Source organism: Canis lupus, chromosome 31, assembly GCF_048164855.1.
Source record: "Canis lupus baileyi chromosome 31, mCanLup2.hap1, whole genome shotgun sequence".
Lineage (NCBI taxonomy): Eukaryota > Metazoa > Chordata > Mammalia > Carnivora > Canidae > Canis > Canis lupus.
This window is the reverse complement of record NC_132868.1, coordinates 21271325-21297729: the sequence shown is the minus strand read 5'-3', so window position 1 is coordinate 21297729 and position 26405 is coordinate 21271325. Positions and strand designations below refer to the sequence as shown.

Below are 26405 nucleotides of genomic sequence, written 5' to 3'. Positions count from 1 at the left end.
GCTCTGTAAATGTTGGCTGTTGTCTTCATCTTCACCCGTGGATCGATTGCCCTGCAGATGTGGACGAGTGCACTGAACGAGAGGATGAGGAGCTGTCCTGTGACCACTACTGCCATAACTACATTGGCGGCTACTACTGCTCCTGCCGCTTTGGCTACCTCCTCCACACAGACAACAGGACTTGCCGAGGTGGGCCCCAGAGATGACACTGTATATATATCACCATTTTGTGCTGAGTTTCCCAATAAGATTAGGGGAGGCTCAGAAGAGGGGTACATATGGAATAGGAATAACTAAAAATGAAGCCAGAGAGCTCTGCCTCAGATACCACATGGATGAAGATGCTGAAATGCCTAGCAGCCAGGAAGTCCGGGTTCAGGTTTTCAAAGGACCACATTTCAGAATCCCTAGGCTCTAGGCCATCTTTCTCCCTGGATAGCAGCAACTTCGGCTCTCCTGGTTACTGTAGGTACCCGGGCTGGCCAAGTTATGGGAAAACACGGGTTTACCAGTCCCATCACTCTGAGCCATAAGCTTGGCCTCACCCAGCAGTTTCTTTTTCTTTTCACTCCTATGGCCTCCCAAGTTCCTCTGTGATCAAGAGAACCTCAGTCCAAAGGAAAGATGAGGGAGGAGAGAGGCAAAGAGAGACAGCAAGAAAATGCCCTATTCCTTCTATCTTTGTTTCATGTCTCATCCATATGCCCACCCTGATGTCCTCTCCAGGTGGAGCAGGGATGGAGAAATGGAGAAATGGAAGGCTTTGGCCATTTTCCATGAGGGCTTCTACCCATCAATAAAATGGGGATAGTGATGTCTTCCCTGCTTGCTGCTCAGGACTAGTGAGAAAATTGTACAGTAACAGATAAGAAACGGGTTGCCCTAGCCATGGTTGTGGTGTGTCACTTTGCTCTGGTATGTGTTCCACAGTGGAGTGCAGTGACAACGTCTATACCCAGAGGACAGGCGTGATCACCAGCCCTGACTTCCCCAACCCTTACCCTAAGAGCTCAGAATGCTTCTACACGATAGAGCTAGAGGAGGGTTTCATGGTCAGCCTGCAGTTCGAGGACATTTTCGACATTGAGGATCATCCTGAGGTGCCCTGCCCCTATGACTACATCAAGGTAAGCCTACAGTGGATGTTGGCCTTGGGGATACTGGGAAATCTTGGCTGAATTGGGAAAATTGATATTCTTGGCCCTTTGCCTTCTCCCGGGATAGGGGACCAAGCCTCTTGCTTCCCAAAAGGTAATTAGTTAAAATAGCATCTACCAGCTTAATCAGATCCAGCCTAGGACCTTCCCTGATTGAACACTAGCTCCTCAGCCACCTGTAAAATCTCTTTTGCCATGTTACATGATATCATCATGAAGTCACACCAGAGGTGAAGGTCATAGGGACCATCTTAAAATTCTGCTTATCACACAAAGTATCCCCGGAGCTACGCTGTGAGCCTTCTCCAGACACTTAATCTCATGAGGCTTCACTTCCCCCCCATCCACAATAAGGGCGACAAGACGGAGATATCATCCAGGATTGTAGAAGTCACCACATGAGGGTTCAGGAGTCCTGGTCCTTGGAGATGGAAGAAAAAGAGTTAGAAGCACAGAAAGGAACTGAGTCTGGAAGTCAGGAAATCTAGATCAGCTAATAGTACCTACTTCCTTCTCTCCATCCCACTGACTCCATCCCAGGCCAATGCCCATTATCTCCTGGTCCGATGCAAAGCTTCTAGCTGGTTTTCTTGCTTCCATCCTTGCCCTGCGTAGTCTGCTCACCATGGCATCAAGGCTAATCTTTATAAAAGCCAGATTAAATCAGGATTGCTCTTGGAAATCAACATAAATTCCTCAACACAATATGGCACTTGCCTGCCTTTCCTACCTCAAGCTATGGTATTACCTCTGTTTCAGCCACTCTGGCTTCCTTCCTGTTCTTAATACTTGCTGAGCCCTTTGCCACCTTTGACCTTGAACTTTACATATGCTACTTTCTCCGCTTGGGAAATATTTTCCCCTCTTCCTTAAATAACAAGTTTCTACTCATCCTATATGTTTCAAATCCAATGTCACCTCCTCAAAGAAGCCCTCCCTGACCACCTATTTAAAGTTTTATCTATTAAAAAATAAAGTTTTTTGATTGCACTATTAAAGAGTTGACACCGGATAGAAACTGTGATCTGTAGGAAAAAAGGATGAGCACCAAAAATGCTAACTATGTAGGTAAATAGAAAAAATGGATCTTAAAAAAATTTTTCATTTCTTTGAAAGAGAACTTTAAATTTTTTAAAAATAGCATTTTAACCATATGATTTCACTCATGTGGAATTTAGGAAATAAAACTGGCAAACATAGAGGAGAAAAAAATAGGGAGACAAACCATAAGAGACTCTTAACCAGAGAAAACAAACTGAGGGCTGCTGGAGGGGCGGTGGGCGGTGGAATGTGCTAAATGGGTGATAGGTATTAAGGAGGGAACTTGCTATGACGAGCACTGGGTGTTATATGTAAGTGATGAATTACTAAGATATAACGAATATTATACTATATGTTAACTAAATGGAATTTAAATAAACAACAAAAATTAAAAATATATAAATAAATAAAAATAAAAAATAAAGTTTTATTTATTATATGAGTAATGAGTTAGGTTACATAGCTTTTACTACATAATTAAAAATATATAACATATATTTATCTGATGTGTGTATATCACCCTGATTATTTTTTATAATTCTTGACACAGCATGTAATTTTTTGCTTAATATTTATTTATTTATTTATTTATTTTTGCTTAATCTTTATTATTAGTCCCATCTGCTACCCCATCCCAGCCATCCTCGACTAGGCTGTAGGTTCTTTGAGAGCAGAGGCCTTCTCTATCCCATGCACCTGGACAGAGCTCTGTCCCTTTCTGAGCCATATGTTCATTTTGAGCAGAGGGTTATTAGCCAGCTTCATCCATTTCCAAGGCCGTCGTAATCTGTAAATGAGAGAGTGGAAATGGAACTGTTTGGTGAATGGCAATGCCCACTAAAACATGAGTGAATACTACGGGTTCACATGGAGGCCTCCAGAAAACCAGGATGCACCATAGAGGTGGTCCCAGCGGCTGCCACCACTACTCAGATGTGACCTTTTTTCTCTATCTTGCCAATCACAGATTAAAGCTGGCCCAAAAGTTTTGGGGCCCTTCTGTGGAGAGAAAGCCCCAGAACCCATCAACACTGAGAGCCACAGCGTCCAGATTCTATTCCGCAGCGACAACTCAGGGGAGAACCAGGGCTGGAGGCTCTCATACAGGGCGACAGGTAACACAGCCTCTCCCTCCATGGATCATGCTTGGTCACCATGCTCAGCCCTCATGAGCTGAGGGATGAGGGGTGGCTCAGGGATGAGCAGTGCAGGCCTGAGACTCCTCTGGGGATTTGGCAGGACACCTAGCTCTGCTACAGAAGAGTGTGGGACCAAGTACCTTCTCTTACCCTGAGTTTCCCATCCATAAAATGGGAGCAAGGGCAGCAAAAATGGTGGATTTAGACTAGAAATAGTTTTCAAACTTGCTGCACTTCAGAATCACATAAGGAGATTTAAAAAACAAAAACAAATAAAGAAAGAAAACTGCTTATTTCCTAAACTCAACTCTTTTACACTGATTCATTGGGCCTGGAGAGAACCCTCCCACTCAGCCCTTTCCAGGTTTTGGGCAGGAATTTGAGTTTGGGCCCATAGCTTAAAATGTTTTGTCGTGGCAGTTTGCCTCCTGTAGCACCAGACTGGCAGTGCCCACAGGTCTCATTTCCCAGTACTCCAAGGCAGCCAGTCCTGGCCCAAACCCTGATAGAGCCATTGCCTCAGGGATTTATAGTTAGCCAAGAAAGAAGAGGGTGCTGGGTGTGGGTAATCCAGTTTATAGATCTGATATCCTGGCCTTGCCTGCATTATCACATTGGTGTCCAGTTCTGGAGAAGGATGTAAAGAGGGTATTAAAAGAGAGTTTGTCCAGGAAAAAATGTCAGGGATAGACTCAGACCTAGGAATCCTGTCCAATGTGGCCTTTGGAAGGGAGAGCTCAGAGGCATATGGTCACAGTCTCTCTCTCTCTCTAACACTTTGAAGAATGGTCCTGGGGAGAAAGAGCGATTAAAGTCATCCTGAGCTGCCCAAGAGGACAACCTCTGCCCTGTGAGAGCAAATTACAAGGATATAGATTATGGTTGAATAGGAAAACACTGTTCCTTTGATCAAAGAAGTCCAGTAAGAAAGGTATAGGTTTGAGAGGTATTAAGCTCTCTGTCACTGTAGGAATGCAAATAGATGTCTGATCACTACTATTGAACATGTTGTAAACGCAGCCTCAGATAAGGGTTACACTCAATGGCATTTAATATCCTGCCGTGGATATTAAACCCTGACTCATGATGAAATCATTTGGCCAACCACCTCATTTTACAGTTGAGGAACTAGAGGTCTAAGTTGAAAAGTGACCTGCTCAAGGTTCCAGAATAAGTTATCAGGGCCTAGTAGGTACGAGGCCCCCAACAACTCATTTTGTGGGTTTCTCCTGCACCATTGCTTGCACCATGGGGGCTGGCTGCCTGCTGCAGATTTTTCTTTGTTTTCTCACCCACCAATCTTTCATTGCTCCCACCAGGGAATGAGTGTCCAGATCCAGAGCTTCCTGTCCACGGGAAAATCGAGCCCCTGCAAGCCACGTATTCCTTCAAAGACCAGGTGCTCATCAGCTGTGACACAGGCTACAAAGTTCTGAAGGTACAGGGTCCTGCGGGGGGAAGAAGAGCCATCAGGTCAGAGAAATGGTCCAGTGCCCCCCCAAGGCAGATGGGCTTCCAGAGCTTGCATGATCCCACCACAGTATTTGCTAACTTTCCCATAAATCTCCAACATGCTTCAGAAATTCCAGTCCTCTGAAAATCCAAAGCATGCATCCCAGATTTTCACTTCTGGAAATGGCACAGAAGTCTTCTTTCAGAGCTTGGGCTGATTTGAATTTCAAACACAAATTAAGATTCATTCAACCCTACTATCAGGACACACAACCTTAATAAAGTTCATCGATCAGGCTTACTGGGGGAAACTGGGACAGGAAGCAGAGATTTTAGAGGTGGCAGACAGACGCTGCTCACTCTCCTAGGAATCACCTGGATAGTTTTTTAAAGATACAAAATTACTTCCCAGGCCTCACCTAAGATGAATTAAAACAGAATCTCTGGGGCAGGATGGGTGATTGGTTTTTCTGTTAGGTTACCCAGTTGAGTCTGATGTGAGCCAAGCTGGAGGAACACTCTTAAGGAATGGGTTTTCACATGGGGTCTCCAGAGCATCACATCACTTATTAGAAATTCAAACTGCTCTCCAGGCCAGACCCACTGAATCAGAAGCTCTGGGGGTGAGGCCCAGCAGTCTGTGCAAATCCTCAAGGATACTAGTGCTTACTTGTGTTTGAGAGCCACTGCTCTGGAAAGGGAGTCAGGGGTACAGGTTTCCCCTCCCAGACGTTGTCCAAGCCCTCTCTTCCACATAGTCCTTGCCCCTCTCCAGAGTAGGAATAGGGACTATGAATTCAGCATCTCTCTTTTCCTTATCCATCAAGCTTGCCCTTGGAGGCCCATGGTTGGAAAATCTCAGTCAAGGACAACCGGGTTTGGAATTTGAGCTGATTGTACTGGGAAACAACCACCGACCCTACCCCTCCTCCTTCTTGCTGCATCTTCTTCATGTTTCTTCCTAGGATAATGTGGAGATGGATACATTCCAGATCGAGTGTCTGAAGGATGGGACATGGAGTAACAGGATTCCCACTTGTAAAAGTAAGAAAGCCATATTGGTCTGTGACAAGGATAGTGAGCTCCCCAGCACTGGTTGGTTCCAACCAGAGACCACACAAGGGTGAAAACCCAACAGATGGGCTCAAAGAGGGGTGGGGGCAGGAATGCAGCAAGCACAGGAGGGCTGGACCAAAAGGCTATTAATTTTTCTTTTGGCATTAAGACATTAGAATTCCAAGAGAAACTTCTTGTCGGTTCCAGTTTACTTCCTAAATACTAATTTTACCTCTGCCTATAGACAGGTTGCCAAATTTGCTAAAGGAGTAGCTTGTCCCCAGGTTTGAAACTAGCTCTGGCAATTGCTAATTCAGGAAACTATTTCAGCACCAGCGCCCAGAGCTCAATGACCTTGCCAGTCTCTATGTGGCCATCAGCCATACCCACTAAGGTTTCTGGAACAGCTCATGATTTAGGACCTGTCAGGAAAGGCTGTGAGGTCAGCGCAGAGTTCTTACATTGGCTCTGCTCCTAATCCACCCTGCAACCATGGATAAGATCCTTCACCTTAAATTTAAAATAAAAAGTTGAACTAGCTTTAATACTCTAGAATATATTGGGGTGTTTTCCAAATAATGTAATCCATATAAATCACTTAGTGAACATTGTAAAAATATAGATTACCAGTCACCACCCTGTCCCCCTATCCAGGTAGTTCTAGGTCAAGACTTGTAAAGACCACATTTTTAGGAAACTCATTATGGTAGCAGTGAGGAAGGAAAGTGTGATGATGATGAGAAGAGAAGGAAGAGAAGGAGCAAGGGGAGGATTGGCTTTAGGATGGAGAGGTAAGAAGTCAAGCACTAGGGTTGATCCCGTCCATCCTCATTTCATGACTCGTATAAACTGTGAAGTGGTGTCCTCATCCCTTCTTCTAAATGGTTCAGATTCTTTAGGCAGGCAGATCCACTTCCTCAGTCCCAGGAGAACACCGTCAGGGTGAACTCTCTTATGGCAAATCCCAGACAGAATCTTGAGGATATTCTTGCTTTTTAATTTTTCTTTTTTAATATAATGATGTGGCTGGAGTCAGAACCCATTGTGGGAAGAGAGGGGGCAAGTACTGGTTTCAACAAACATTGACTGGATGCCTATAGGGAGTTTAGATAGAAAACACAGGTTGAGAAATTGAGGAATTCAAGTGTCAGTAAACACAGCCACCACCTTCTCCGACTCAGTAGTGCTGTGACTGAGTTCTGTGGGAAGCACTGTGCGGGACAAAGCAAAGGGACATTCTGAAGGAGGAAGGAAAAGAGAATTTGGTGTAGAGAGGACAGGATATTTAATAGCAGGAAGTTCTAGATCAAATCCAGACTCATCCAGTCAAATGTCCGTAAGCAATTTACTCAGATTTTTGGCCTCAGCTTCCTGCATTCCTGATTCTTCTAAGGATCAATTAACTGAATTATACCTGTGGGCTACCAGGAATAAGTGAGAGTCTAATAAAAGCTTATTTCTTCCCTCCCCCCCACCTACACCAAATCGCCTCATTAGGCAGAGGTTTGGTTTCTCTCATTCATGCTTTTGGAAGGTAGAAAATTTTAATAGTAATATTTTCCCTAATAAAGCATGCACACTTTTTATTGTAACAGAAGCGCTGATAAGTGTCACGCACAGCTGTATTTGATGGTAGCATTTTATGTGACTTCTGTTAGTATACAAAAGAACGCCTGCCATTTTGTACTAAAGAGAAGAGGAATTTTTTTGTTCTGTTTTGTTTTGTTTCCCTCCTGAATATGACCTGGTTCTCCCAGGATAGCCCAGATTTGAATTATTAGGATCCTCATTCAGGCATTCCTGGTGTCTCTGCTCATTCACTGAGCAGGTTTTTAACTAAGCATCTCTCTGCCCAGGCATGTGCTGGGTCCTAAGGATGTGCAAAGATGAGCAAGACTGAGAAATTCAAGTCCCTAGGGATTGTGAGAAAAGAGGTTAGGAACAGACAGGAAGTGTACATGTGTAGTGAAGAAACTTGTATTGGAATAGGAAGTGGAAATCATGCATTGTTATACCGCCTCCACCTTGCCATGGTGACCCGAGACAAGTACTGCTCCACCCTGAATGCTGTATGTCAAACGAAGGTTTGGACCAGATGAATACAAAGCTTGCTCCAGGGGCAGAGTGCTGTAATCCTCACGAGCCAGGATTTATGACTGTGCAGATTCTCAGAATGGTACAAATTCTACCATCCCCAACTGTCATCCACACCAGCTGTACCTAAACTGCATTCTTAATCAATCTGGTGGAGCGATTTCTGTATTTCCTGCATAAACTGTTTCTGCTTTGCTTGCTAATTTTTCTCTTTCTCTTCTTTTTCTCTCTCCCTTCCTCTCTCTGCTTCCTTTCTCTGCACCTCCTGACCCTTCTTTGATCTTCACCCTGGTGGCAGAAACTGAAATGGATGAGGAGAACGAACCCGGGTCAGAGCAACAGACAGAATGAATGACGGGACCCCACAAAAGTGCAGACGTCCAGGAATGGACCACTCACAAGACCCTGGGGCCCCAGAGCTACTGCACCCCTCCCCACCCCGCCAACGCTCCATTTCCAATTTCTTTGTGGATTAGTGTGGATGCTGAACAAAGCAACACAGTGTCGAGCAGTTGAAACTGCTGCGTAAAGGAGAACATTTCTCCACTGGAGGGCTCATCCATCATTCAAACAGTACTCTGGAAAATAATGTAAAGACAAGAGGCATTCTTTTTTTTTTTTTTTTTTAGCAACTCCAAGTAGACTGGTACTCTTCTCGAAGAAAAAAATCACTTTGGTCCTAGAGACCCAAGATGTCATATAAAACCACATGGCCCCAGGCTGACAAGGTCAAAGTGGCCTCTGGTTCCTAATCCACTCCACACTTCAAGATAAAATGGGCCAGAAGGCCTGTGACTTTAGGACTGTAATATTTTTATCTGTTGTTACTTTCTAACAACCATGAGTAGGTGAAACTAACAATAACTCCGAGAGCATGGGTTTTTAGGAAATATAGGCATATCCTCAACCACAAAAGTTTCTATTCCACCTATACCTAACTCGGGGCTGAAAATCCACTATCAGAGGTTCTTTCCTCTGGGCTGGACTTATAAATTTTGCATTTCTGAAAATTCCCTGATTAAAGATTTCGAGAGATAGATATCACACTTGAAAGCAGCAGTCCTCTGCTTTGGTGCCATGGGACATCAGTGGGTAACGCGATAAAGGGCTCTGTAGTGGCAACAGGAACCTCTGCTTCAGCTTGAACAAAACCAGAATCGATGTATCAAGAGAATCCCTGCATTACACTGTGACTACTCAGTCCATGTGGTGATTAAATGGGCTTTAATGAGGTAGATTCCTGCAAGGGTGGACAGTGGCAGGTGCATAGATTGTGGTGCCAGCCTAGGGCAGGGGTGCCTCCGAGAGCATAGATGAGGTGGGCAGTAAAGATGAGCACCGGTTCAATCAATATGCCTGAGCCCACAAAGTGTAACAGATATTGTACTCAGTGAGATGAAAGGAATCCTAATTTAGGCAGAAGATTCGATATGGACCCCAATAATGGCAATACGGGGCAACAGAAGACAAATGCATCAGAGAGATGAATAGAGGCCTCTGTAAGGAGAAAGGAAGAGGTGCCCTGTCCAATTAGAATACTGAGAAAAGACTTTCAGGAAGAAGCAGTATTTGATCAAGGCCTCGAGGGTGGCCAGAGTATGGACCACAGTGGTTCCTGTGCGGGGAAAGCTGGCAAGGGAGCAGCGTCTGTGATGCTGGAGCATGGGTGCATGGAGGGCAGAGATGAAGGGATGCTGGGGTAGGAGCCACCCCTGAGGCCTGAGTGCCAGGGGGAGTCCGTGGTGCATAGTTCTCCAGGAAGCCCCAGATTGTGGCAAAGCACACTCAGGTCAGCAGGTCAAGAAAGACATATCTGAAGGAAAATAAATGGCAGCCAGAGGTGACACCAGAGACAGAGGGTGGGGTGGTGCGTCCCATCCCAGAGGATGATGAGAAAGTGAGGCCAATGGAATGGAAAAAGGAAGGGCATTTTGATTCCAGGGTGTGGAAGTAGCCAGAGAGAGCATTAGAGAAGGGATGAGACCCTTCCTAAAGCGAAGAAGCTAGACCAGCTGAGGAAGTGGGTTCTGGGTGTGTAGATCTTTGACTGTGACTAACAGGGCTCCAGGCTCCTCAGAAAAGGAAGTCATCTCCAGGTCCCAGAGACACATGGCCCTTCATCCGCCACTGTAGACTTGGGAGTAGAAGCATACCACCCCACTTACCATACCCAAGCTGAAGCAACCCTCTATTTTATACTACTTATCACCTCTATTTGGCTGTAGGGCCAGCAAAGCTACTTCTCTGGAGTGATATGAAAGCAGGCCCTCTACTCAGGAAATAGCTCCCTACTATTGCTGGCCAAGTAAACAGGCTTTCAAAAGCCTGACCATCTAGCCATGTCCAAGGTCAACCCTGCAATTCCTCCCCTTAGAACTAGGTATTAGGTCCAGAGACTACTTTAGGCGAAATGAACTGCTAGACCAAAGTCAAGATTCAGGCATCAGTCAATGGCATTTCTGGGAAAAGGAAGAAAATTCTGCTTTGAGACTCAGCAGGAAAATACATTTAAAACTATTTTGTAACTTTAAATAATAGATATTATTGCCTCTTGTGATCCTAGTGCTGACCCTCACTCACAGAGTGGAAGCATGTTTCTACTTTTGGGTCATCAAAACGAATGGGAACAATTTCTTTAAGGGGATTAGAGGACAAGACAAAACATTATCCAGTCCTCTTGGTTTTTGCCTTCCTTGTGGCTAGAAGGCACCTGCTTTTACTCTCAGCCTTCATTTCTCTCCTCCACAATGGAGGGCCTTGGTGTCATCCATGCTTTATATTAGATAACTCTTTATTCAATCAAAATGATGAATTTAGAGTTCTAAACTCAAAAGCTACAAGTTCAGGGTAGCATCTCAGGGGTAAATTGCCCTCTCTCTGTTTCCCAAGGTGAGGGGAAATTGGAAATTCTTGGTTTTGGAATGTTGTCCTCTGAAATTATCAGAAGATTAATAGCTAATGTCCATCATTACCTGGTTAATATTGATTTTTTAAGCCATTTTAATTAGAAAGCAGATCCATAAGAACTGTCAGATGGTTTTCTTAAAAGAACACTGAGTTTAAAGTCGGGTCTACTTTTCTGATTATAACTCGCTATGTGACCTTAGGCCAGTCAGGTCTCCTCTATGAGCTCAGTTTGTAAAGTAGATACTCTGAATTGTCTGCCTTCGGGTCCCTTGTCAGCCACAAAGTTCTATGATTTTTGTATGATTCTCCAGCTCTGGCATAGGCTGTTAGACCTAAGATGAAGATTTCCTTAGAAATGAGCACCACCCCCCAAAGGAAGCCCCTGAAGAAACCCTGACAAATTGGGTCCTCAGCCTGTGACTTGGCTTCTGACAGACTCATGCTGGACTCTGTGCTGGCAACGGCCCTGAGATCACCTCTGAGGAGCAGCCATCCTATAGCCAAGCCCAACATCCAGGCCCCAACAATTGGAGAACATAAGCAGATGAATGATTAAAACTTAGTCTACCCCAGACCCCACCTCCCACCTTCTGTGATCAAGCAAGATGCTTACAGAGAGAGACAGCAGGATGGGGTCGTGTACTCATGCAGGAGCTGTTTTCTATTTGTTTGCTTTTGGGTTTTTTTATGTGAAGCACTAATGTGAGCACATTAACTGCTCTTACTCAGCATGTGATCGAGTCAGGGAGGACTGAAGATTCTTCAGTTTGTGTCAGCCAGAGTTTTTTTGCTGAGCTAGAGACTTCATGCTTAGGCAGGAGAGACTAAGAGGGTTGCACAATAGAACTGGAAGTCAAGAAGAGGGCTACATGGGGAAAAGACCAGGGTCTGCTTCAATCTCGGTAGCCCTGCCCCTGCCCTGGAATCAACACCAGGTCCAGTGAGTTGGCCACACGGTAGTGCCACGGTAGATGGAAGAGACCCCCAAAGCAGTGCCACCCATGGCTACACAGGCCCTACACAATCTCTAGGGTACTACTCTCATGAACTATAGCATTGCTCTCTGCAGTTGTGCACAGTGCACAACCTGCACATCTGTATGAGACAGACCTACCATATGGCCCCAAGAAGAAGAGCAAAGGTTAATTGAGAGGTGTTAACTCTCTTCTCTCAGTTGCGGACTGTGGAGCCCCAGCAGAGCTGAAACATGGGCTGATCACCTTCTCCACCAGGAACAACCTTACCACATATAAATCTGAGATCCAATACTCCTGCCAGCAGCCCTACTATAAGATGCTCCACAATATCACAGGTGAGCCCTCCATGCTAAACCAGCCCTCTCCCACCTCACACCATTTGGGTCTCAGGGTTGGACTGGGGGCTGCAGCAGTCAGGCCACTGGCTGAAGTTTGAGAGAAACTGGGAGGAGAAACATTTGGGGCCATACCTCACCTCTCCCTGCCTCAGGCTGCCATCCCAGGGATTAAGCCATATGGCATCCCAGCACCTTCACATGTACACCCAGAGCCCCTTGCAGAGAAGGAGCCCTCAGGGAGATGGTAAAGCCCATCAGTTCTGCGTCTGCCACAGACTGCTCCTAAGAAAAATTCTTCCAATTTCTCTAAGTTTCTAAGTCCTTGCTTTTCACAAGGGCAACAGCAATATAATTCACAGGGCTAATATAAGACTCAGATGAGATGGTGGGCATAAGCATGGTTTATTAAAGAGTTTATGAAGTGGGGAAAGGAAGAAAGGTAAGTGTGCCACAGAGAACTGTGGGAGCCTGGTGCCTGAGAGGGAGGAAGTGCCTGCCAGGGGCTGGGCTGGCCCAGGGGAGGAAGCAGCCCCCAGGCAGGCAGGAGTCCAATTATGCAGACCCGCGGGCACCGTGCTGAAGAGCATGCTGTTTGTTTTTGAGGGCAATGGGAGCCACTGATGATTCTGAGCAGAAAGGAAGCATAGATTCCCATTTTGGAAAGATCCTTCAGATTGCAGGGAGAACTGGCTTAGAGAATGGCATCAGAGAGACCATGTGGAAGGCTTGCAGCAGTCCATAGAAGAATTAAGAACCCAGATCTATATTCCATGTGCTACAAACCAACACTTTTCTCCCTCTTCTCCCACCTTTTTTCACTCTCCCAGGTGTATATACCTGTTCTGCCCAAGGAGTCTGGATGAATGAAGTACTGGGGAGAAGCCAGCCCACCTGCCTGCCAGGTACCTGACCCTCCAGTCCTCTGCCTCCTGGTCTCCCACCCAAGGTTCTCTGGCTGTTGATGGGGTGGGGATGGGGAGCATGATGCTTTGGTTCTTTATTAAGAGATACCTCAGAGAGCCAAAAATAGAGAAGCCCAGCCTCTAGCCTTTGCAAACCAACCAGCCTCTACACTCAGCCTGTGCTATCACATCAAGAGCCTTCCTGTCTCCTGTCTTTGCCGTTCTGCTCCCTTCCCACCAGGCTTTCCCTCCAACAGTTTGTGTGTACACCTGCTGTGCACCAGGGAAATCAGGAAAGTGGGCACCTCGTCCTCAAACACTCACTGTGCTGTAGGGGAGATGAGCAACTTAAGACAACAAATAACTATAGGACAGAGTAAGAAGTTCTTCCAAAGAGCAACGTGTTCAAGTCTTACTGACTGCTACAACCCCATGGTTCACCTACTGACCCTACTTTAAAATGAAAAAAGAATTCTGTGGTAATAGAAAGTGTCACTGTGAATAGAGATTTGGGGGACATTTTGTGGATATTTGCTTTAGCATTAAAAGCATGGGTGATTTGTATTGCAATCATAGTACACACTTATATTCAAATCAACTTAACTAGAAAATTATAGCCTCAAATGCACACTGTAGGATGAAACAAATAATCCACACCAAAAAATTTAAGAGTCATGGCATAGTAATTTACACTTTTAATAAAAGCAAGAATACTGGAATTGATTTAATTAATCAAACAGAATTCACTGAAAGATATAACCATTTAGGACAGCACTGAGGAGCGATGTAGGTCCTGTCTGCACATTCAGCAGAACAGCAGGAGCTTTGCAGTGTAGTTCTATGTCGGGTGGCATTTGTATTTTACTGAATTAGAGTGTTGGGTAAACTAAGCTAGTGTATTATCTGAATGGCACATTTTAGTAACCCTCAATATCCCCTCAGTAAGCTTCTAGATGTTAGATTTAGATGTCAAAATGGAAAGACTATGGCATTGTTTACCATTATCCTTAAGAACCAAAGAAAATGTTAGCATTCCATGTTGGCCATCACAGTTGCTATGAGATCCTAGAGAAGGAGACATTTACTGTGTGTGATAATCTGGGAATGGAGGGGTGAGGACTGGTTAGGAAGACTTCACTTGGGAGGGCTTTATGAAGCCTAATAAAGAACTTGAAGGAGGTGGAGCAGAAGAAAGGTCAGCCCACTCAAACTCTGCTGATCCCCATCATCTCATTTAGGCTTAGCCCAGAGCATACCCTAGGGCATAGTTGGTGAACCCTCATAGAAGATGGAATGCGGTGAACTGAAAAACCTAACTCCCACTTAGGGAGTTAAGATAAGAAGAGTTAGGTACCATGTGGGCCAAAGAAAACAGCATTTCAGGTGGATTCCATCCTAGGCAGCCATGCTACAACCTCTGGAAGGGGAAGAGGTATTGAGCTGGGAGTCAGAGACTTCGGTCCTAGTCCATTTTCTTACTGTGATCTTTAGCGAGTAATCTCACCTCTCTGAGGCTAGGATCCCATACCTCAGAAGTGACAGAGCAGGACCAGGTGATCCATAACGTTCTATGACCCATAGTGGTCATTACCCTCTATATTTATACAAAGCATCTTAGATACAGGGAGTCATGAAATTCTTTTAATACCTGGTATTGGAAAGAACTGTGGTTTACCATTGGACCATGCCAGAGATTTCTAAATTCTTTCCTCCTAAAACACCAAAATTGAACACAGAAGCAAGCTGGAATGGAGAAAGCCATTTTATCTAGCATCATAATATACACCTTCCAAGGAACCTTATTAACCATATCTGCCCTTCATTTTCATGTGAGATAAACAGAGGCTCAGTGAGGTGTAATGATTTGTCAAAGATTATCCACAGAGTTAGGGGCAGAGCTGGAAGCTGAAGCCAAGACTTTTTTTTTTTTTTTTTTTAATTAACACAAGCAATGCTAAGCCATTCCTGACTCTGATTATGTTTCATGCCATCCTCATGGACCCAGAATTCTAGAATATCACATTTTGTTTTAAGGGCCCTTCTTAGTACCTCCAGTGCTCAAGAGGCCAAATCTGGCTTCTTTCAAGAAGATTCCTTTGTTCCAGGAAAGACTGGATGGAGAATGGTAGCAGCCAAAAAGAATGGCCTCATTTCGATGAGCTCTCTCAAGGCCTGTTGCATCATTCAACCTCTTGAAAGGACAAAAGCATATCAAGAAGAAAAACAGACTTTAGTGGAGAAAATGGAGCAAGAGCTAGAAGAAATGGGCTCTACTTCTGGCTCTGTCACTAATGTCTTTGAGTATGTCACTTGCCTTCTCTGAACCTCGATTTCTGTATCTGTAAATTAGTGGTTCTCCAAGCTTCCCCAGCTCTGACAGTGGAGAAAAACACCTCTCAGCACTAGCTTTGTTGTAAGCATGGACTCAGCCACAGGCCCAGCTTTAACCAGATGAGGGCATTTCAGCACTAAATGAACTATTGTGCAGGGCCAGTCACAGATCACTTTGAGATGTCACTCCATAGTCTGTGGCTTGTAGCTGAGAGTCTGGCCTTCAACTCTGAAAGACCAGGCCCCAAAAAAGTTAGCAAAGGCCAGCTCACATCTGGCCTGGTGTGAATGACAGAGTGCTTAAGAATCATGTAAGAAGCCTTTGGCATCAGGAAGAAGAGCATCTGAAAAGCATTAGGTTGCTGAAAGCCTGACCTCTCAAAGTTGCCAAGAAAAGTCAAATGTTCCTTAGTCTTTAAAGGATCACTGAAAGTGTCCGGGACCAAAGATTATAGCCTGGCCACTTGCAACCAAAAGGAAGCCCACACTCACACCACGCTTACCTCCTAGGCCTAAGAACCTTGCTGGGAAGGCTCATGTAAGCTTGTTCTTAGCCAGCAGAGGAGTGGTACTGAAGACCCCCTGCTCATGGGCCAAAGGCATTTGGCTGCAGGAGGCTGGTGATGCATGTGCATGCTCGGGGTGCAACTCAGTGGAATGAAGCTTGATCAGACCTTTCTTCTTCCCCTGAAGGTACTACAGGGTTCCTGGGTGCAATGATGGGTGCCTCAGAGCTGGGCCTTTGCATCATTGCTTGTAGATTATGCCACCTTTTCCTGACCCTGGATGGCCTGGGCATGCACTCACAGCATGAGTCCTTTGGCCAAAGAAGAAAAAGTTACAGAGTCCATGACCATGATTTGTATATGTAATGAGGAACTGTGAGATAGAGGATAAGACATTGATCTTAGAATCTAGTTAAGCCCTCTTCTAATGCCCCTGTTAACTTCATAGCCACGTGACCTTGGGCTAATTATTTAACCTATGGAAAGTTTTACTCACCATAAAATGGAGGTGGCCAGGGGAAATGAAATAAAAATTGAGGGAATTTGGAATTTGAAAGATCCACAGAGATCATATTGACCAACTGTCTCATTTAGCAGATCAAAAATTTAAGTCCAAATTTACTTACCCAGAGTCATATGGGACCTAGGAGAGAAAAGCCAGGTCAAGGTCCCAGGTATCTCCCCACCCAGTCCAGTGTTTGCTGTGACCTGTTAGTCTTTTAGTTTCTTTCCATCTCCCAAACCCCATGATCTATGGTTTTTCTAAGTATCCCCTGCATGAGCCAATTCTGGAATATGAGATCATCCAGGCCAAAGTGACCTTGACTGGAAATGAATCAGGATGGTGACGGCCCATACATGAAATGGTCTGGTCCATAGATGGCACTGGCTACAGAAGGGCCAGACCACACATAAGCCAACCAGAAAGACTTAGGTCAAAGGTAACACCTGTGTGGAACTCTCCCGGGCTTCCATGGCATTGTGATGTAGGGTAGGCTCTCATGGTGGCATAATCTACAGTGGATGATATGTGAATTTCTTTCAGTGGCTCTTTTCACGTGGCTGATCTGACCAGTCTCTGTCTCTTCTTCCCATTCCCTCCTCCTTAGTGTGCGGTCAGCCCTCCCGCTCTCTGCCAAACCTGGTCAAGAGAATCATCGGGGGCCGGAATGCTGAGCCCGGCCTCTTTCCATGGCAGGCCCTGATAGTGGTGGAGGACACCTCGAGAGTGCCAAATGACAAGTGGTTTGGGAGTGGGGCCCTGCTCTCTGAGTCCTGGATCCTCACAGCAGCCCACGTGCTGCGCTCCCAGCGAAGAGACAACACAGTGACACCGGTTTCCAAGGAGCATGTCACCGTCTACCTGGGCCTGCATGATGTGCGGGACAAATCGGGGGCTGTCAACAGCTCAGCTGCACAAGTGGTGCTCCACCCTGACTTCAATATCCAGAACTACAACCATGACATAGCTCTGGTGCAGCTACGGGAGCCTGTGCCCCTTGGACCCCACGTCATGCCCATTTGCTTGCCAAGTCCTGAGCCTGAAGGCCCAGAGCCCCATATGCTGGGCTTGGTAGCTGGCTGGGGTATCTCCAATCCCAATGTGACAGTGGACGAAATCATCAGCAGTGGCACACGGACCTTGTCAGATGTCCTGCAGTATGTCAAGTTACCTGTGGTACCATATGCTGAATGTAAAACCAGCTACGAGTCCCGGTCAGGGAACTACAGCGTCACAGAGAACATGTTCTGTGCTGGCTACTACGAGGGCGGCAAGGACACGTGCCTCGGAGATAGCGGTGGGGCCTTTGTCATTCTGGATGACTTGAGCCAGCGCTGGGTGGCCCAAGGCCTGGTGTCCTGGGGGGGCCCTGAAGAATGTGGCAGCAAGCAGGTCTATGGGGTCTACACAAAGGTCTCCAACTATGTGGACTGGCTGTGGGAACAGATGGGCTCCCCACAAGGTCTGGGGGACCTCCAAGTGGAACGGTGAGCCAACTAACTTCTTCAGGGCCTACCTGCCCTCCCCTAGCCTGAGTGAGGCTATACACACACTTCCAATGGCACACTCCATGTTACTTACCAGACCAAATGGAATGGAACACACTGTTCCCATCCTCACTAGACAGCCCCTAGGGCTCTGAGAGGCAGCAGTGTGGTACGGGGAAAGGCTGCACGCAAGAGGCCTAAGTCCATGGCCCTGAGCAAGCCCCTTCCCCTCTATAGGCCTCACTCTCCCCAGCAGTACAATGAGGGGGCTAGACCTCTGGCCAATCCCAGCACTCCTCTCCAGGAGTGCTTGACCTTGGTGGCCTTATGCACTCCTACTCACTTATCAAACCTTTCCGTCCCACTGTTAGTGTGCCGTACATGGACCTGATTGTTAGACAATCTTTCCTTATGTTGAGCTGAACACTGAGTCCATATATTTTCCCAGATTGGCCCTTGGCACAGACAAGTCTAGTCCCTTCTTGGGGGAAAGTGCTTAGGCTTTAGGAGACAGGGATCAGACCCCCAAAACCTGGGATCTAGTCTCCTAGTGGAATGTCTTGGGATACTTTTGGATTTCTACCAAAATACCTTGGATTTCTCTCCCAAAAGCTTCTTGTAGTCCAAGCCTCATCCCTGTGTTCTCTAGTAAAGGAAATCTCTCTATTAAAGGAAAAAGAGAAAGCTGGGAAGGTTTATGGTGACTAGGGGGAAGAGACTATCAGTGGGAGGTTCCTCATCCCTGATAAATTCCTATTGTCAATTTTGAACACATCATTTAGACTCATATATCACTCTCCAATACCAGCTGACAACATGGGTGTCTACACCTGCCACTCCAGACAAGTAGGAAGCAAGCTTCCAACTTTGAAGTGTATCATCTGAAAAGACAACCTGAACCCCAGCCTCAGACACAGAGACTCAACTGGATCCTTGAAAAAAGAGAAGGCCCACACCATGCCCCACTGTGTTTCTAGGCAGGAAAATGGAAGAAGGAGTGGGTTCAAGACATTGGAAGTAACCTGACCCAGCATACTTGTAGTCTGAGCTCTTCAGAGAACCCACCCGGCATGGATGTTCAGAGTGACCCACTCCTCATGATTCCAGAAGTGAGAAAAGGGAAACAGAGACTTGCCCATGAAAGGCAATGAAAAGAGACACAGCCCAGAGTGCTGGGTTCCAGCCTCAGCTCTGCCCCGAGCTGGCTTTATAACCTCTCACAAATCACACTCCCTTTGTGTAGGCCTGTTTCCCCATCTCTAAAAAGAAGACATTAGATCTCCTTCAGGGTCCTTCTATCTCTAGCATTCAGTCTTCTGATTGCCAGCAGCCTCTCTCTAGCCCTCACAGGCTGATTGTGTTCCTCCTCCCCAGAGCTTGCTCTTCTGGGGACTCTCCATCAGAGAAAGGCAGCCCCTGAGAGGGATTCCAAGAGAATGATTGGAAAGTGTCCACTTTTCGGTTCATGAAAGCACACTCCTTTGTCTATGAACAGTGCATGTAGAGGATACTGTATTTTGCATACTTTATATCATAAGCTTCACTACTCTGCAAGGCGCGTCTATGCTCTGTTTCTCTTGTCAGGGATCTAAAGTGGAAATAAACTCTCTGTGGATAGCCAATAGACTTCATTCTGGGGTTTGATTGTTGTTGGTGCTTGTTTATTTTGACTTTTGAAAAAAAAAAGATTTTATTTATTCATTCATGAGAGACACAGATAAAGAGGCAGAGACACAGACAGAGAAGAAGCAGGTTCCACGCAGGGAGCCCAGTGTAGGACTCGATCCCGGGACTCCAGGACCATGCCCTGGGCCGAAGGCAGGTGCCAAACCGCTGAGCCACCCAGGGATCACTATTTTGACTTTTTGAAGAGAAACTGGCCCCTTGTTAAGCTACTATCTCTCCCATTACAGAAAAGTCACAAATGTTGTCATCTGGGCATCATCCAAGAAAGGGTAATGAGGAATGGAGTCTATTATGGACATGTGTCCCCCTAAGCTACATGCACCTTACTGAAGTGCCTGCCATTTCAGCCAAGTCCTTGACTTCAAAGAGCCCAAACAAGCATGCAAGGCAGTGTCCCATGCATTTAGGTCTCACACAGGTGAAAGCAGTGAAGTGTCATAAGAGGAGTAGAGGTTGTGGCAGCGCAGGGGCTTAAAGGTGAGAGAGAGGCACAGGACTGAAGGGGATCTCAAGAGCTTTGCAGAGAGGCTGCAGAGAATGTACCAGGAGACAGGAGAGAAGCCAGGGTGGATGAATCAAGCAGGGAAGCGTGCATAAGTGGAGCAGGAGCAGTGGAGAATCGGGGCGAATGGAAAGAGTCTTGAAGGCCATACTATGTTCACGCTCTGTCCTGTAACCAGTGATTCTCTAATTGGGAGTATATCACAATCCCCTGGAATGTTCATTAGAAATGCAGATTCCTGGGTCTCATCCACAGGGAATTCTGAATGGGCAGACCTGAAGATGGGCAGCAGGATGTGAGAAGTGGGGGAAAGCTGCTGCAGGCACTCTGGAGAGATGATGAGAACTCACCAGACTTAGGGCTAAGGGGGAGTGGGCACAGGGGGAGTTTAAAACATCCAAGTAGTGCATTCAGCAGAGCTTGGTGTATAGACATCATATGAAAGGGTGCAGGTGTGGGGAGGCGAGGGGAGCTGGTGGTGCACAGCTAACCTGTTAGTGAGGCCTCTCCATGGATGTACTCGTGGTTTACCTTTGTTTGGGGTTTGTATTATCATTGAAACATCATGTTTTTTACACTATTGAAAACTAAAAGAATCCCAAATTATGCTTGACATAAAACGTCAGCTGGTCTTGAGGATTAGCCTGTCTTATGTCTTGAGTTCTACTATGTTTCAGATTTTTCCTTTCTAGATATTAGGATTTTGTGTAAAGATGTATGGAGACACTGAGGTATCATGAGGCTACATGGCTACATGGAAAGCACCCTATGACATGGGATGGAGGAAATATATTACTCTCTGCTTCTCTGGTGATTTTTTTACCAGCTTAGAGGCTGATTGAATATGGAGGTTGAAGGAAACAGAGGCAACAGGGATGCAATCTATGTGGGCATTCTCAGACATCTGGAATGTCAGAGGGGAGAAGGTCATGAGCAATCCAGGGGGAGATGTAAGGAAGGAATAAGCAAGAAGGGAATCGCTCAGAGGACAGGGAAGTTCAGAGACATGGATTTGAAATCAGGGTATGCTAGAGGTGGTAGGGTGGCACAGGAGAAGACTGGTAGTATCTACCAAAAGTGTGCAGAAGAGAAGGCCAAGTACTGTTCAAGGGTATTTCAGCATGGAAGGCATGGAGAGAAGAGAAACCCCAGGAAGGAGACCAAAAAGAAAGGTCAGAAACACAGGAAGAGAAGTGCTCAGAAGCCAAGGAGGGAGCATCAGGAGGGCTTAAGTAGTCAAGAGTGCCAATGCCTGGACACTCTGAAGAATAGTCCTCTGTCAGGACATTCCCCAGGGACAAGAATCCAGCCTCTACTGTCAACTCTGAGAGGATCCAGGAAGCAGGCCGCCTGCTGTGTTTAAAGTTTCCAGCTCTCCCTCCCTCTCTTCTCCTCCTCCTCCTCTCCCTCCTCCTCCTCCTTTCTTCTTCCCTCCTCTTCTTCCCCCCTTCCCCTCCTCTTCCCTTTCTTCCCCCTCCTCTTCCCCCTTCTTCTTTCTTCTCCCCTCCTCCCTCTCCTCCTCTCACTCTTTCTCCCACTTTCTTCTCTCTCTTCCCTCTCTCCCTCCCTCTCTCCTTTCCCCACTTTGTCTCCAGACTTCTCCTAGGTTTTGTCTCTCTCCTGAAGCAGGAAACTATCCTTACATCCTCCTTTCTCTATGACTTAATATAAAAATCATGTGATTATATGCTTAGTTCTCTGGGTTTTGGCTCCTTGAAACATACAAATCTTTTACCACAATCCCTGACTCTTCAAAAAAAAAATGTGCACTTCCAACTTTGGTTTCTGCTTTGCTCTTTCAAAACTTAAATTTGCATCCAGCCTCACCTAAAACAATGGATACTCCAGCTTTAATAATAGGGAGCCAGAGGGCAAGGGGGAATTCCTGGAGATGAAGAATACATGAGAGAAAATTTCAAATAGTATCTTCCTACACATGTAAATATCACTGTTGATGTCCCACGTATGGGCCCAGAGCCATTCTACCTCCATCTATGATTGTGGATCTATTAAATACCCAAATAGCTACTTTATTTCCAAGTGTGTGCAGAGCCGGCACTTCCTTCTTCCAAATCCACTTCCAAAGGAGAGGGAAGGATGTGGAGATTGAGTGTCAACTCCTCTTTCCAGAAGCTTGGCTATGGAAGGGAGGAGAGGGAGAGACTACAGAATGGATGAGAAGCCAGAAAAGTGAAAGCATGGCATTTAGGGTAAGAAGACTTGGCTATGTTTTAAAGGTGTAGGCAAAGGAGAGATTCAAGATACTGCAGAGGGGTGAGAATCCCCCAAGCCAGGTCCCCAGGAATGTGAAACTGAGGAGATCCAGAGTCCAGAATTACTTCTGAGGAGAAAAAAGTTTACAGAGGGGGCAGATGGAGAAAGGATGCTTGAGGGAGTTCCAATCCAGTGGGCTCTGAGATTCTACTGAGAATGGGTACAGGACACTAGCAGGCAGTGGCCAAGGGCATGTAGAATGAAGCTACTAGAAGATGCTAAAGATGCATCCTTGCCCTACTCAGCAGCTTGGTGATAGCTACAAAGAAAGCAGATGGCTACCTGGATCCAGCTTAGGGTATGAGTGCTCTGGGAAGTCACATAGGTAAGAGTTAGTGGTCCTGGCCAGGGTAAGAAAAGCTCAGAAGTCAGGAGGCCTAGAATTAAAGCCTCACCACTAACTCATACGGTAACTTTTGGCAAGTTAATCCTTTCGTAGGGCCTCAGTTTCCTTAGCTGTACAATGAGAGGGATGAACTAGATGGTCTCCAAAGGCTGTTCAGCTATAAGGTGCTGTGTGTCAGTGGAAACAAGATGGAGCAGGAAGACACTTGTAGGGGTCTTCAACCCCCCAAGACCCTGAAGAAGGACTTCTCTGTGGGTAGAGCATGAAAATTCTTTATTAGTCAGGACTTTTTCATTCATATGAAAGAAACCCAATACAAACAGCTTACGGAAGGGAGAGAGAGAGAGGATTATAGGCTCACATAGCTGAAAATAGGCTCACATAGCCCATATCACAAGGCTTCAGGATGGTTAGATCAAGGAGTTCAAATATCAGGATACAATCTCCCTCTTGCTTCACTCTTCATCACCGAGACCCACTTTTTTCAACTAGTAGCATCATTCTCAGAAGACTCCCCATGAAGTGATCATTGACAGATCTTGGCTTATCGTCACCAGTTTAGCAACCCAAACAGAGAAACACCTTCTCTTTTCTAATATGTTTAGCAAAGCTCCCAAGGCAGACCTTCAGTGGGCTGCCTGGGGTTACATTCCCATCTCTGAGCAATTGTTGTCCCCAAGGATGAGGATTTAATTTATCAGGTCTCAGTCACTTTCCTACCTCTAGAATCAGAGGTAAGATCATTCCACCTCAGGACATAAGGACTAAGAATGGAGGAAGAGTGGATCCCAGAAAAAAATTGGGGTGCTGTTACTTAAAAGAGCAATGAATGCTGAGAAGAAATCAAAAATAATAGATGTTTCTAAGAGAGGGTACTGAGCTGGTAGCTCTGGCAAAGAGCAAGACAAACCAGAGTGTGATCTGTCCCTCCGTCCTTTGACTGCAGTGTGTGGGGTCCCCAAGTTCTCTCGGAAGCTGATGGCCAGGATCTTCAATGGACGCCCAGTCCAGAAAGGAACCACCCCCTGGATTGCCATGCTGTCATACCCAAATGAGCAGCCCTTCTGTGGGGGTTCCCTTCTAGGTAAGGAGATATGGAAAGGATGGGGAACCCAGGATTAGCGGGCAGGGTGAAAGCCAAAGAATACAACCATCTTCTTTGAGACTGACCAAGATTTCTTCATCCAGAATCACTCTCCACACTAGTAGTGAGATCCAGAAGGACAGTGTGGTAGGAAGAGCCCTTACGTGGAGCTAGAAGACATGTGTTTCTGCTCTAGTTGCTCCTTCATCAACAAACATGTATGAAATCCTGGTCAGTCTCGGGCACTGGGAAGGACTAAGTTGAGGAATTAGACCCTGAAACATTGATTACAAGGCACTTACATGAGGCTCAAAGTCAAGGTGTACCAAGGCTGTGGGACCAGAGAGAACCAGAAAACTCACCCTGGAGAAGTCAGGGAAGAGACACTTATAAAAGCCCTGAATAACCATCTAAGGAATTTAAATCTATCCTGAAGGCTGCTGCAGATCTATAAGGATGTTCTCCCCAGGGGCAACAACAGGTTCCAAAGAGAGTAAATCCTAAAGCCAGGATTTCAGTGAGGTGGCTATTGCAATTGTGGAGAGGGAAGTCATTAACCTCAGAATAAGGACAGGGGACAAGGGATGGCAGTAAGGTAGATTCAAAAGCATTAGGAAATAAGATTGTCAGCATTTTGCAATGGAGAGAGTGTGGGTGGGAGTGGGAGCGAGGGTGGGAAAGAAATGGCTGATGGCTCTTCCTGCCACAGTTTGGCCCTGATGATCAAAGGGCCATCCAAGTTCTGACATCATAGGAAAAATTAATAGCAACCTAGAGCCCCTGGACAGTTCTTGGTCTCATTTCATCACAGAGGAAGAAGGCCACATGCATCCACATCTGTCTGGGCAGCCCCCAGACTGCCAGCCTCACCTCTCACTGACTGCCCTCCCCAGCAGTGGAGTCAGGTGAGGACAGCCCCAAGCTAGATCAGTGCTTTTCAAACTTCAATGTGAATAGGGATTACTTGAGGGTCTTGTTAAAATCGTCAGATTTTACTACTGAATACAGATTCTATTTCGGTAGATCTGAGGTAGAGCCTGAGACTCTGCATTTCTAAAAAGTTCCCAAGTGAGGCTGCTCCTGCTGGCCCAGGGACTACAAGTCCTGAAGGGTGGCCAGTAAGCCCAAGGTTTTCTGTGGACCCACGTTGGGCTGTCTGGAGCTCCCCAAGCCCACAGGTTTAAGGGAGCCCTAAAACCCTGTTTAAGATGTTCAGTCTTGGCCTCTTGGTTAGAATAGGCAGATGAAATCACAGATTTAACTCCTCACCTTCAGATTAGGGTCATATGAGTGTCTGATGTGGGGCTCTGAAATGCAATGGAAAGGAATACTGTGCAGTAGTCTGAAGCAATGGGAGGCGGGACAGGGCAATGCACAGCAGTTCATATGTTTAATTCTGTTCTCAGGCTCTAGCTGGATCGTGACTGCAGCTCACTGCCTCCACCAGTCACTCGATTCAGAATACCCAGCCCTACATGACTCAGACCTGCTCAGACCTTCTGACTTCAAAGTCATCATGGGTGAGAGAGGGGCAGCCTGAAGTCAGTAGTGATTCTGGGCATGAGGTGTGTCCACTCACTCGTTTATCAGGGCAGGACCCTTGGGATGAAGAATGAACCGGAGTTGAGGGGCCTGAGTCCAAGCCCAAGGCTATGATTTTCAGGCGGCAAGACCACGAGCAAGTCACTGAAGTCTAGGCTTCCGTTTCTATAATAGTAAAATAAAAGCCCAGTCTAGATAATTCTAAAGACACATCAGACCTCTATGAATCCATGGTTTCAAGTAAGTCATCCCCAGACAATCCAAGCTTACCTTCTCTTTTATGAAATCTAGACCATCAGCTGATTCAGTTTGATTCAGCATGTACCTTTGGTTCGGCCTACTGACACTAGGCCAGGATCTAAGAACATACTATAATTAAGACCTAGTCCCTGCCCCCAAGGAACTTACAGCTTAATAAAGGAATAAAATATGATCACAGAGACCTCTAGGATTATCAGATAGGAAGCAGTAAGTTCTATAGGAGAGGAACAGATAAGGTGCCATTGGGAATTCACAAGAAAGAGACTTCTAACTGAAGAATCTGACTCAGGAATCAGAAAGGTTTCGTGGAGGAGGGAACACATGACCCAGGCACTGAAATGTGATGATATGGTTTGAACACATGGCAATGAGCATCAGAATGAGTATTATAAGGCAATGGGATCAGCTCAAGAAGAAAGACAGAGGTGGGAACCCATGGGAATACTTGGGGAAGGGCACGTAGGGTGGGATGGTTAGGAAAAGGGGAGCGAGGGGAAGCAAAGGGACAAGGCTGAAAACAGCCTGGATGGGACAAGGGGCAATAGGGAACAAGGGGTGATCTCACCTTCCGTGCCTGCATTATCCCCATGCCTCATATGCCTTCTCTTACCCAGGCAAGCATTGGAGGCGCCGGTCAGATGGGAATGAACAGCATCTCAGGGTCAAACGCATCTTCCTCCATCCTCTGTATGACCCCAACACATTTGAGAATGACGTGGCTCTGGTGGAGCTGTTGGAGAGCCCGGTGCTGAATGACTTTGTGATGCCCATCTGTCTGCCTGAGGAGCCCCCAGAGGAAGGTACTCTGCCCCACCCGCCCT

The 26405-nt window shown here is 46.2% G+C and overlaps 1 protein-coding gene and 1 long non-coding RNA gene across 8 annotated transcripts in view; one reads left to right on the top strand and one right to left on the bottom strand.

Moving 5' to 3' along the window:
• MASP1 (MBL associated serine protease 1) overlaps positions 1 to 26405 on the top strand; it is a 61292-nt gene that overhangs the window by 27650 nt on the left and 7237 nt on the right. For 2 of the 7 annotated variants that reach the window (XM_072807779.1, XM_072807782.1), the window contains 10 exons: positions 58 to 189; positions 931 to 1127; positions 3166 to 3313; positions 4657 to 4775; positions 5755 to 5833; positions 12021 to 12158; positions 12989 to 13063; positions 17010 to 17889; positions 23644 to 23781; positions 25188 to 25301. In XM_072807779.1, coding sequence (XP_072663880.1) covers positions 58 to 189; positions 931 to 1127; positions 3166 to 3313; positions 4657 to 4775; positions 5755 to 5833; positions 12021 to 12158; positions 12989 to 13063; positions 17010 to 17889; positions 23644 to 23752 — 1877 coding nt within the window. In that variant the 3' untranslated portion in view covers positions 23753 to 23781; positions 25188 to 25301. Of the gene's footprint in view, positions 1 to 57; positions 190 to 930; positions 1128 to 3165; positions 3314 to 4656; positions 4776 to 5754; positions 5834 to 8237; positions 8986 to 12020; positions 12159 to 12988; positions 13064 to 17009; positions 19512 to 23643; positions 23782 to 25187; positions 25302 to 26198; positions 26385 to 26405 lie in introns of those variants that run through there. The other 5 variants (XM_072807785.1, XM_072807784.1, XM_072807781.1 and 2 more) reach the window with 5 other exon arrangements.
• On the bottom strand, positions 2749 to 16839 carry LOC140622166 (uncharacterized). Its single transcript, XR_012021866.1, has 3 exons — positions 16527 to 16839; positions 4634 to 4785; positions 2749 to 2985 (listed from the first exon to the last, which is right to left on the bottom strand). It is a non-coding gene; the product is annotated as an uncharacterized lncRNA (long non-coding RNA).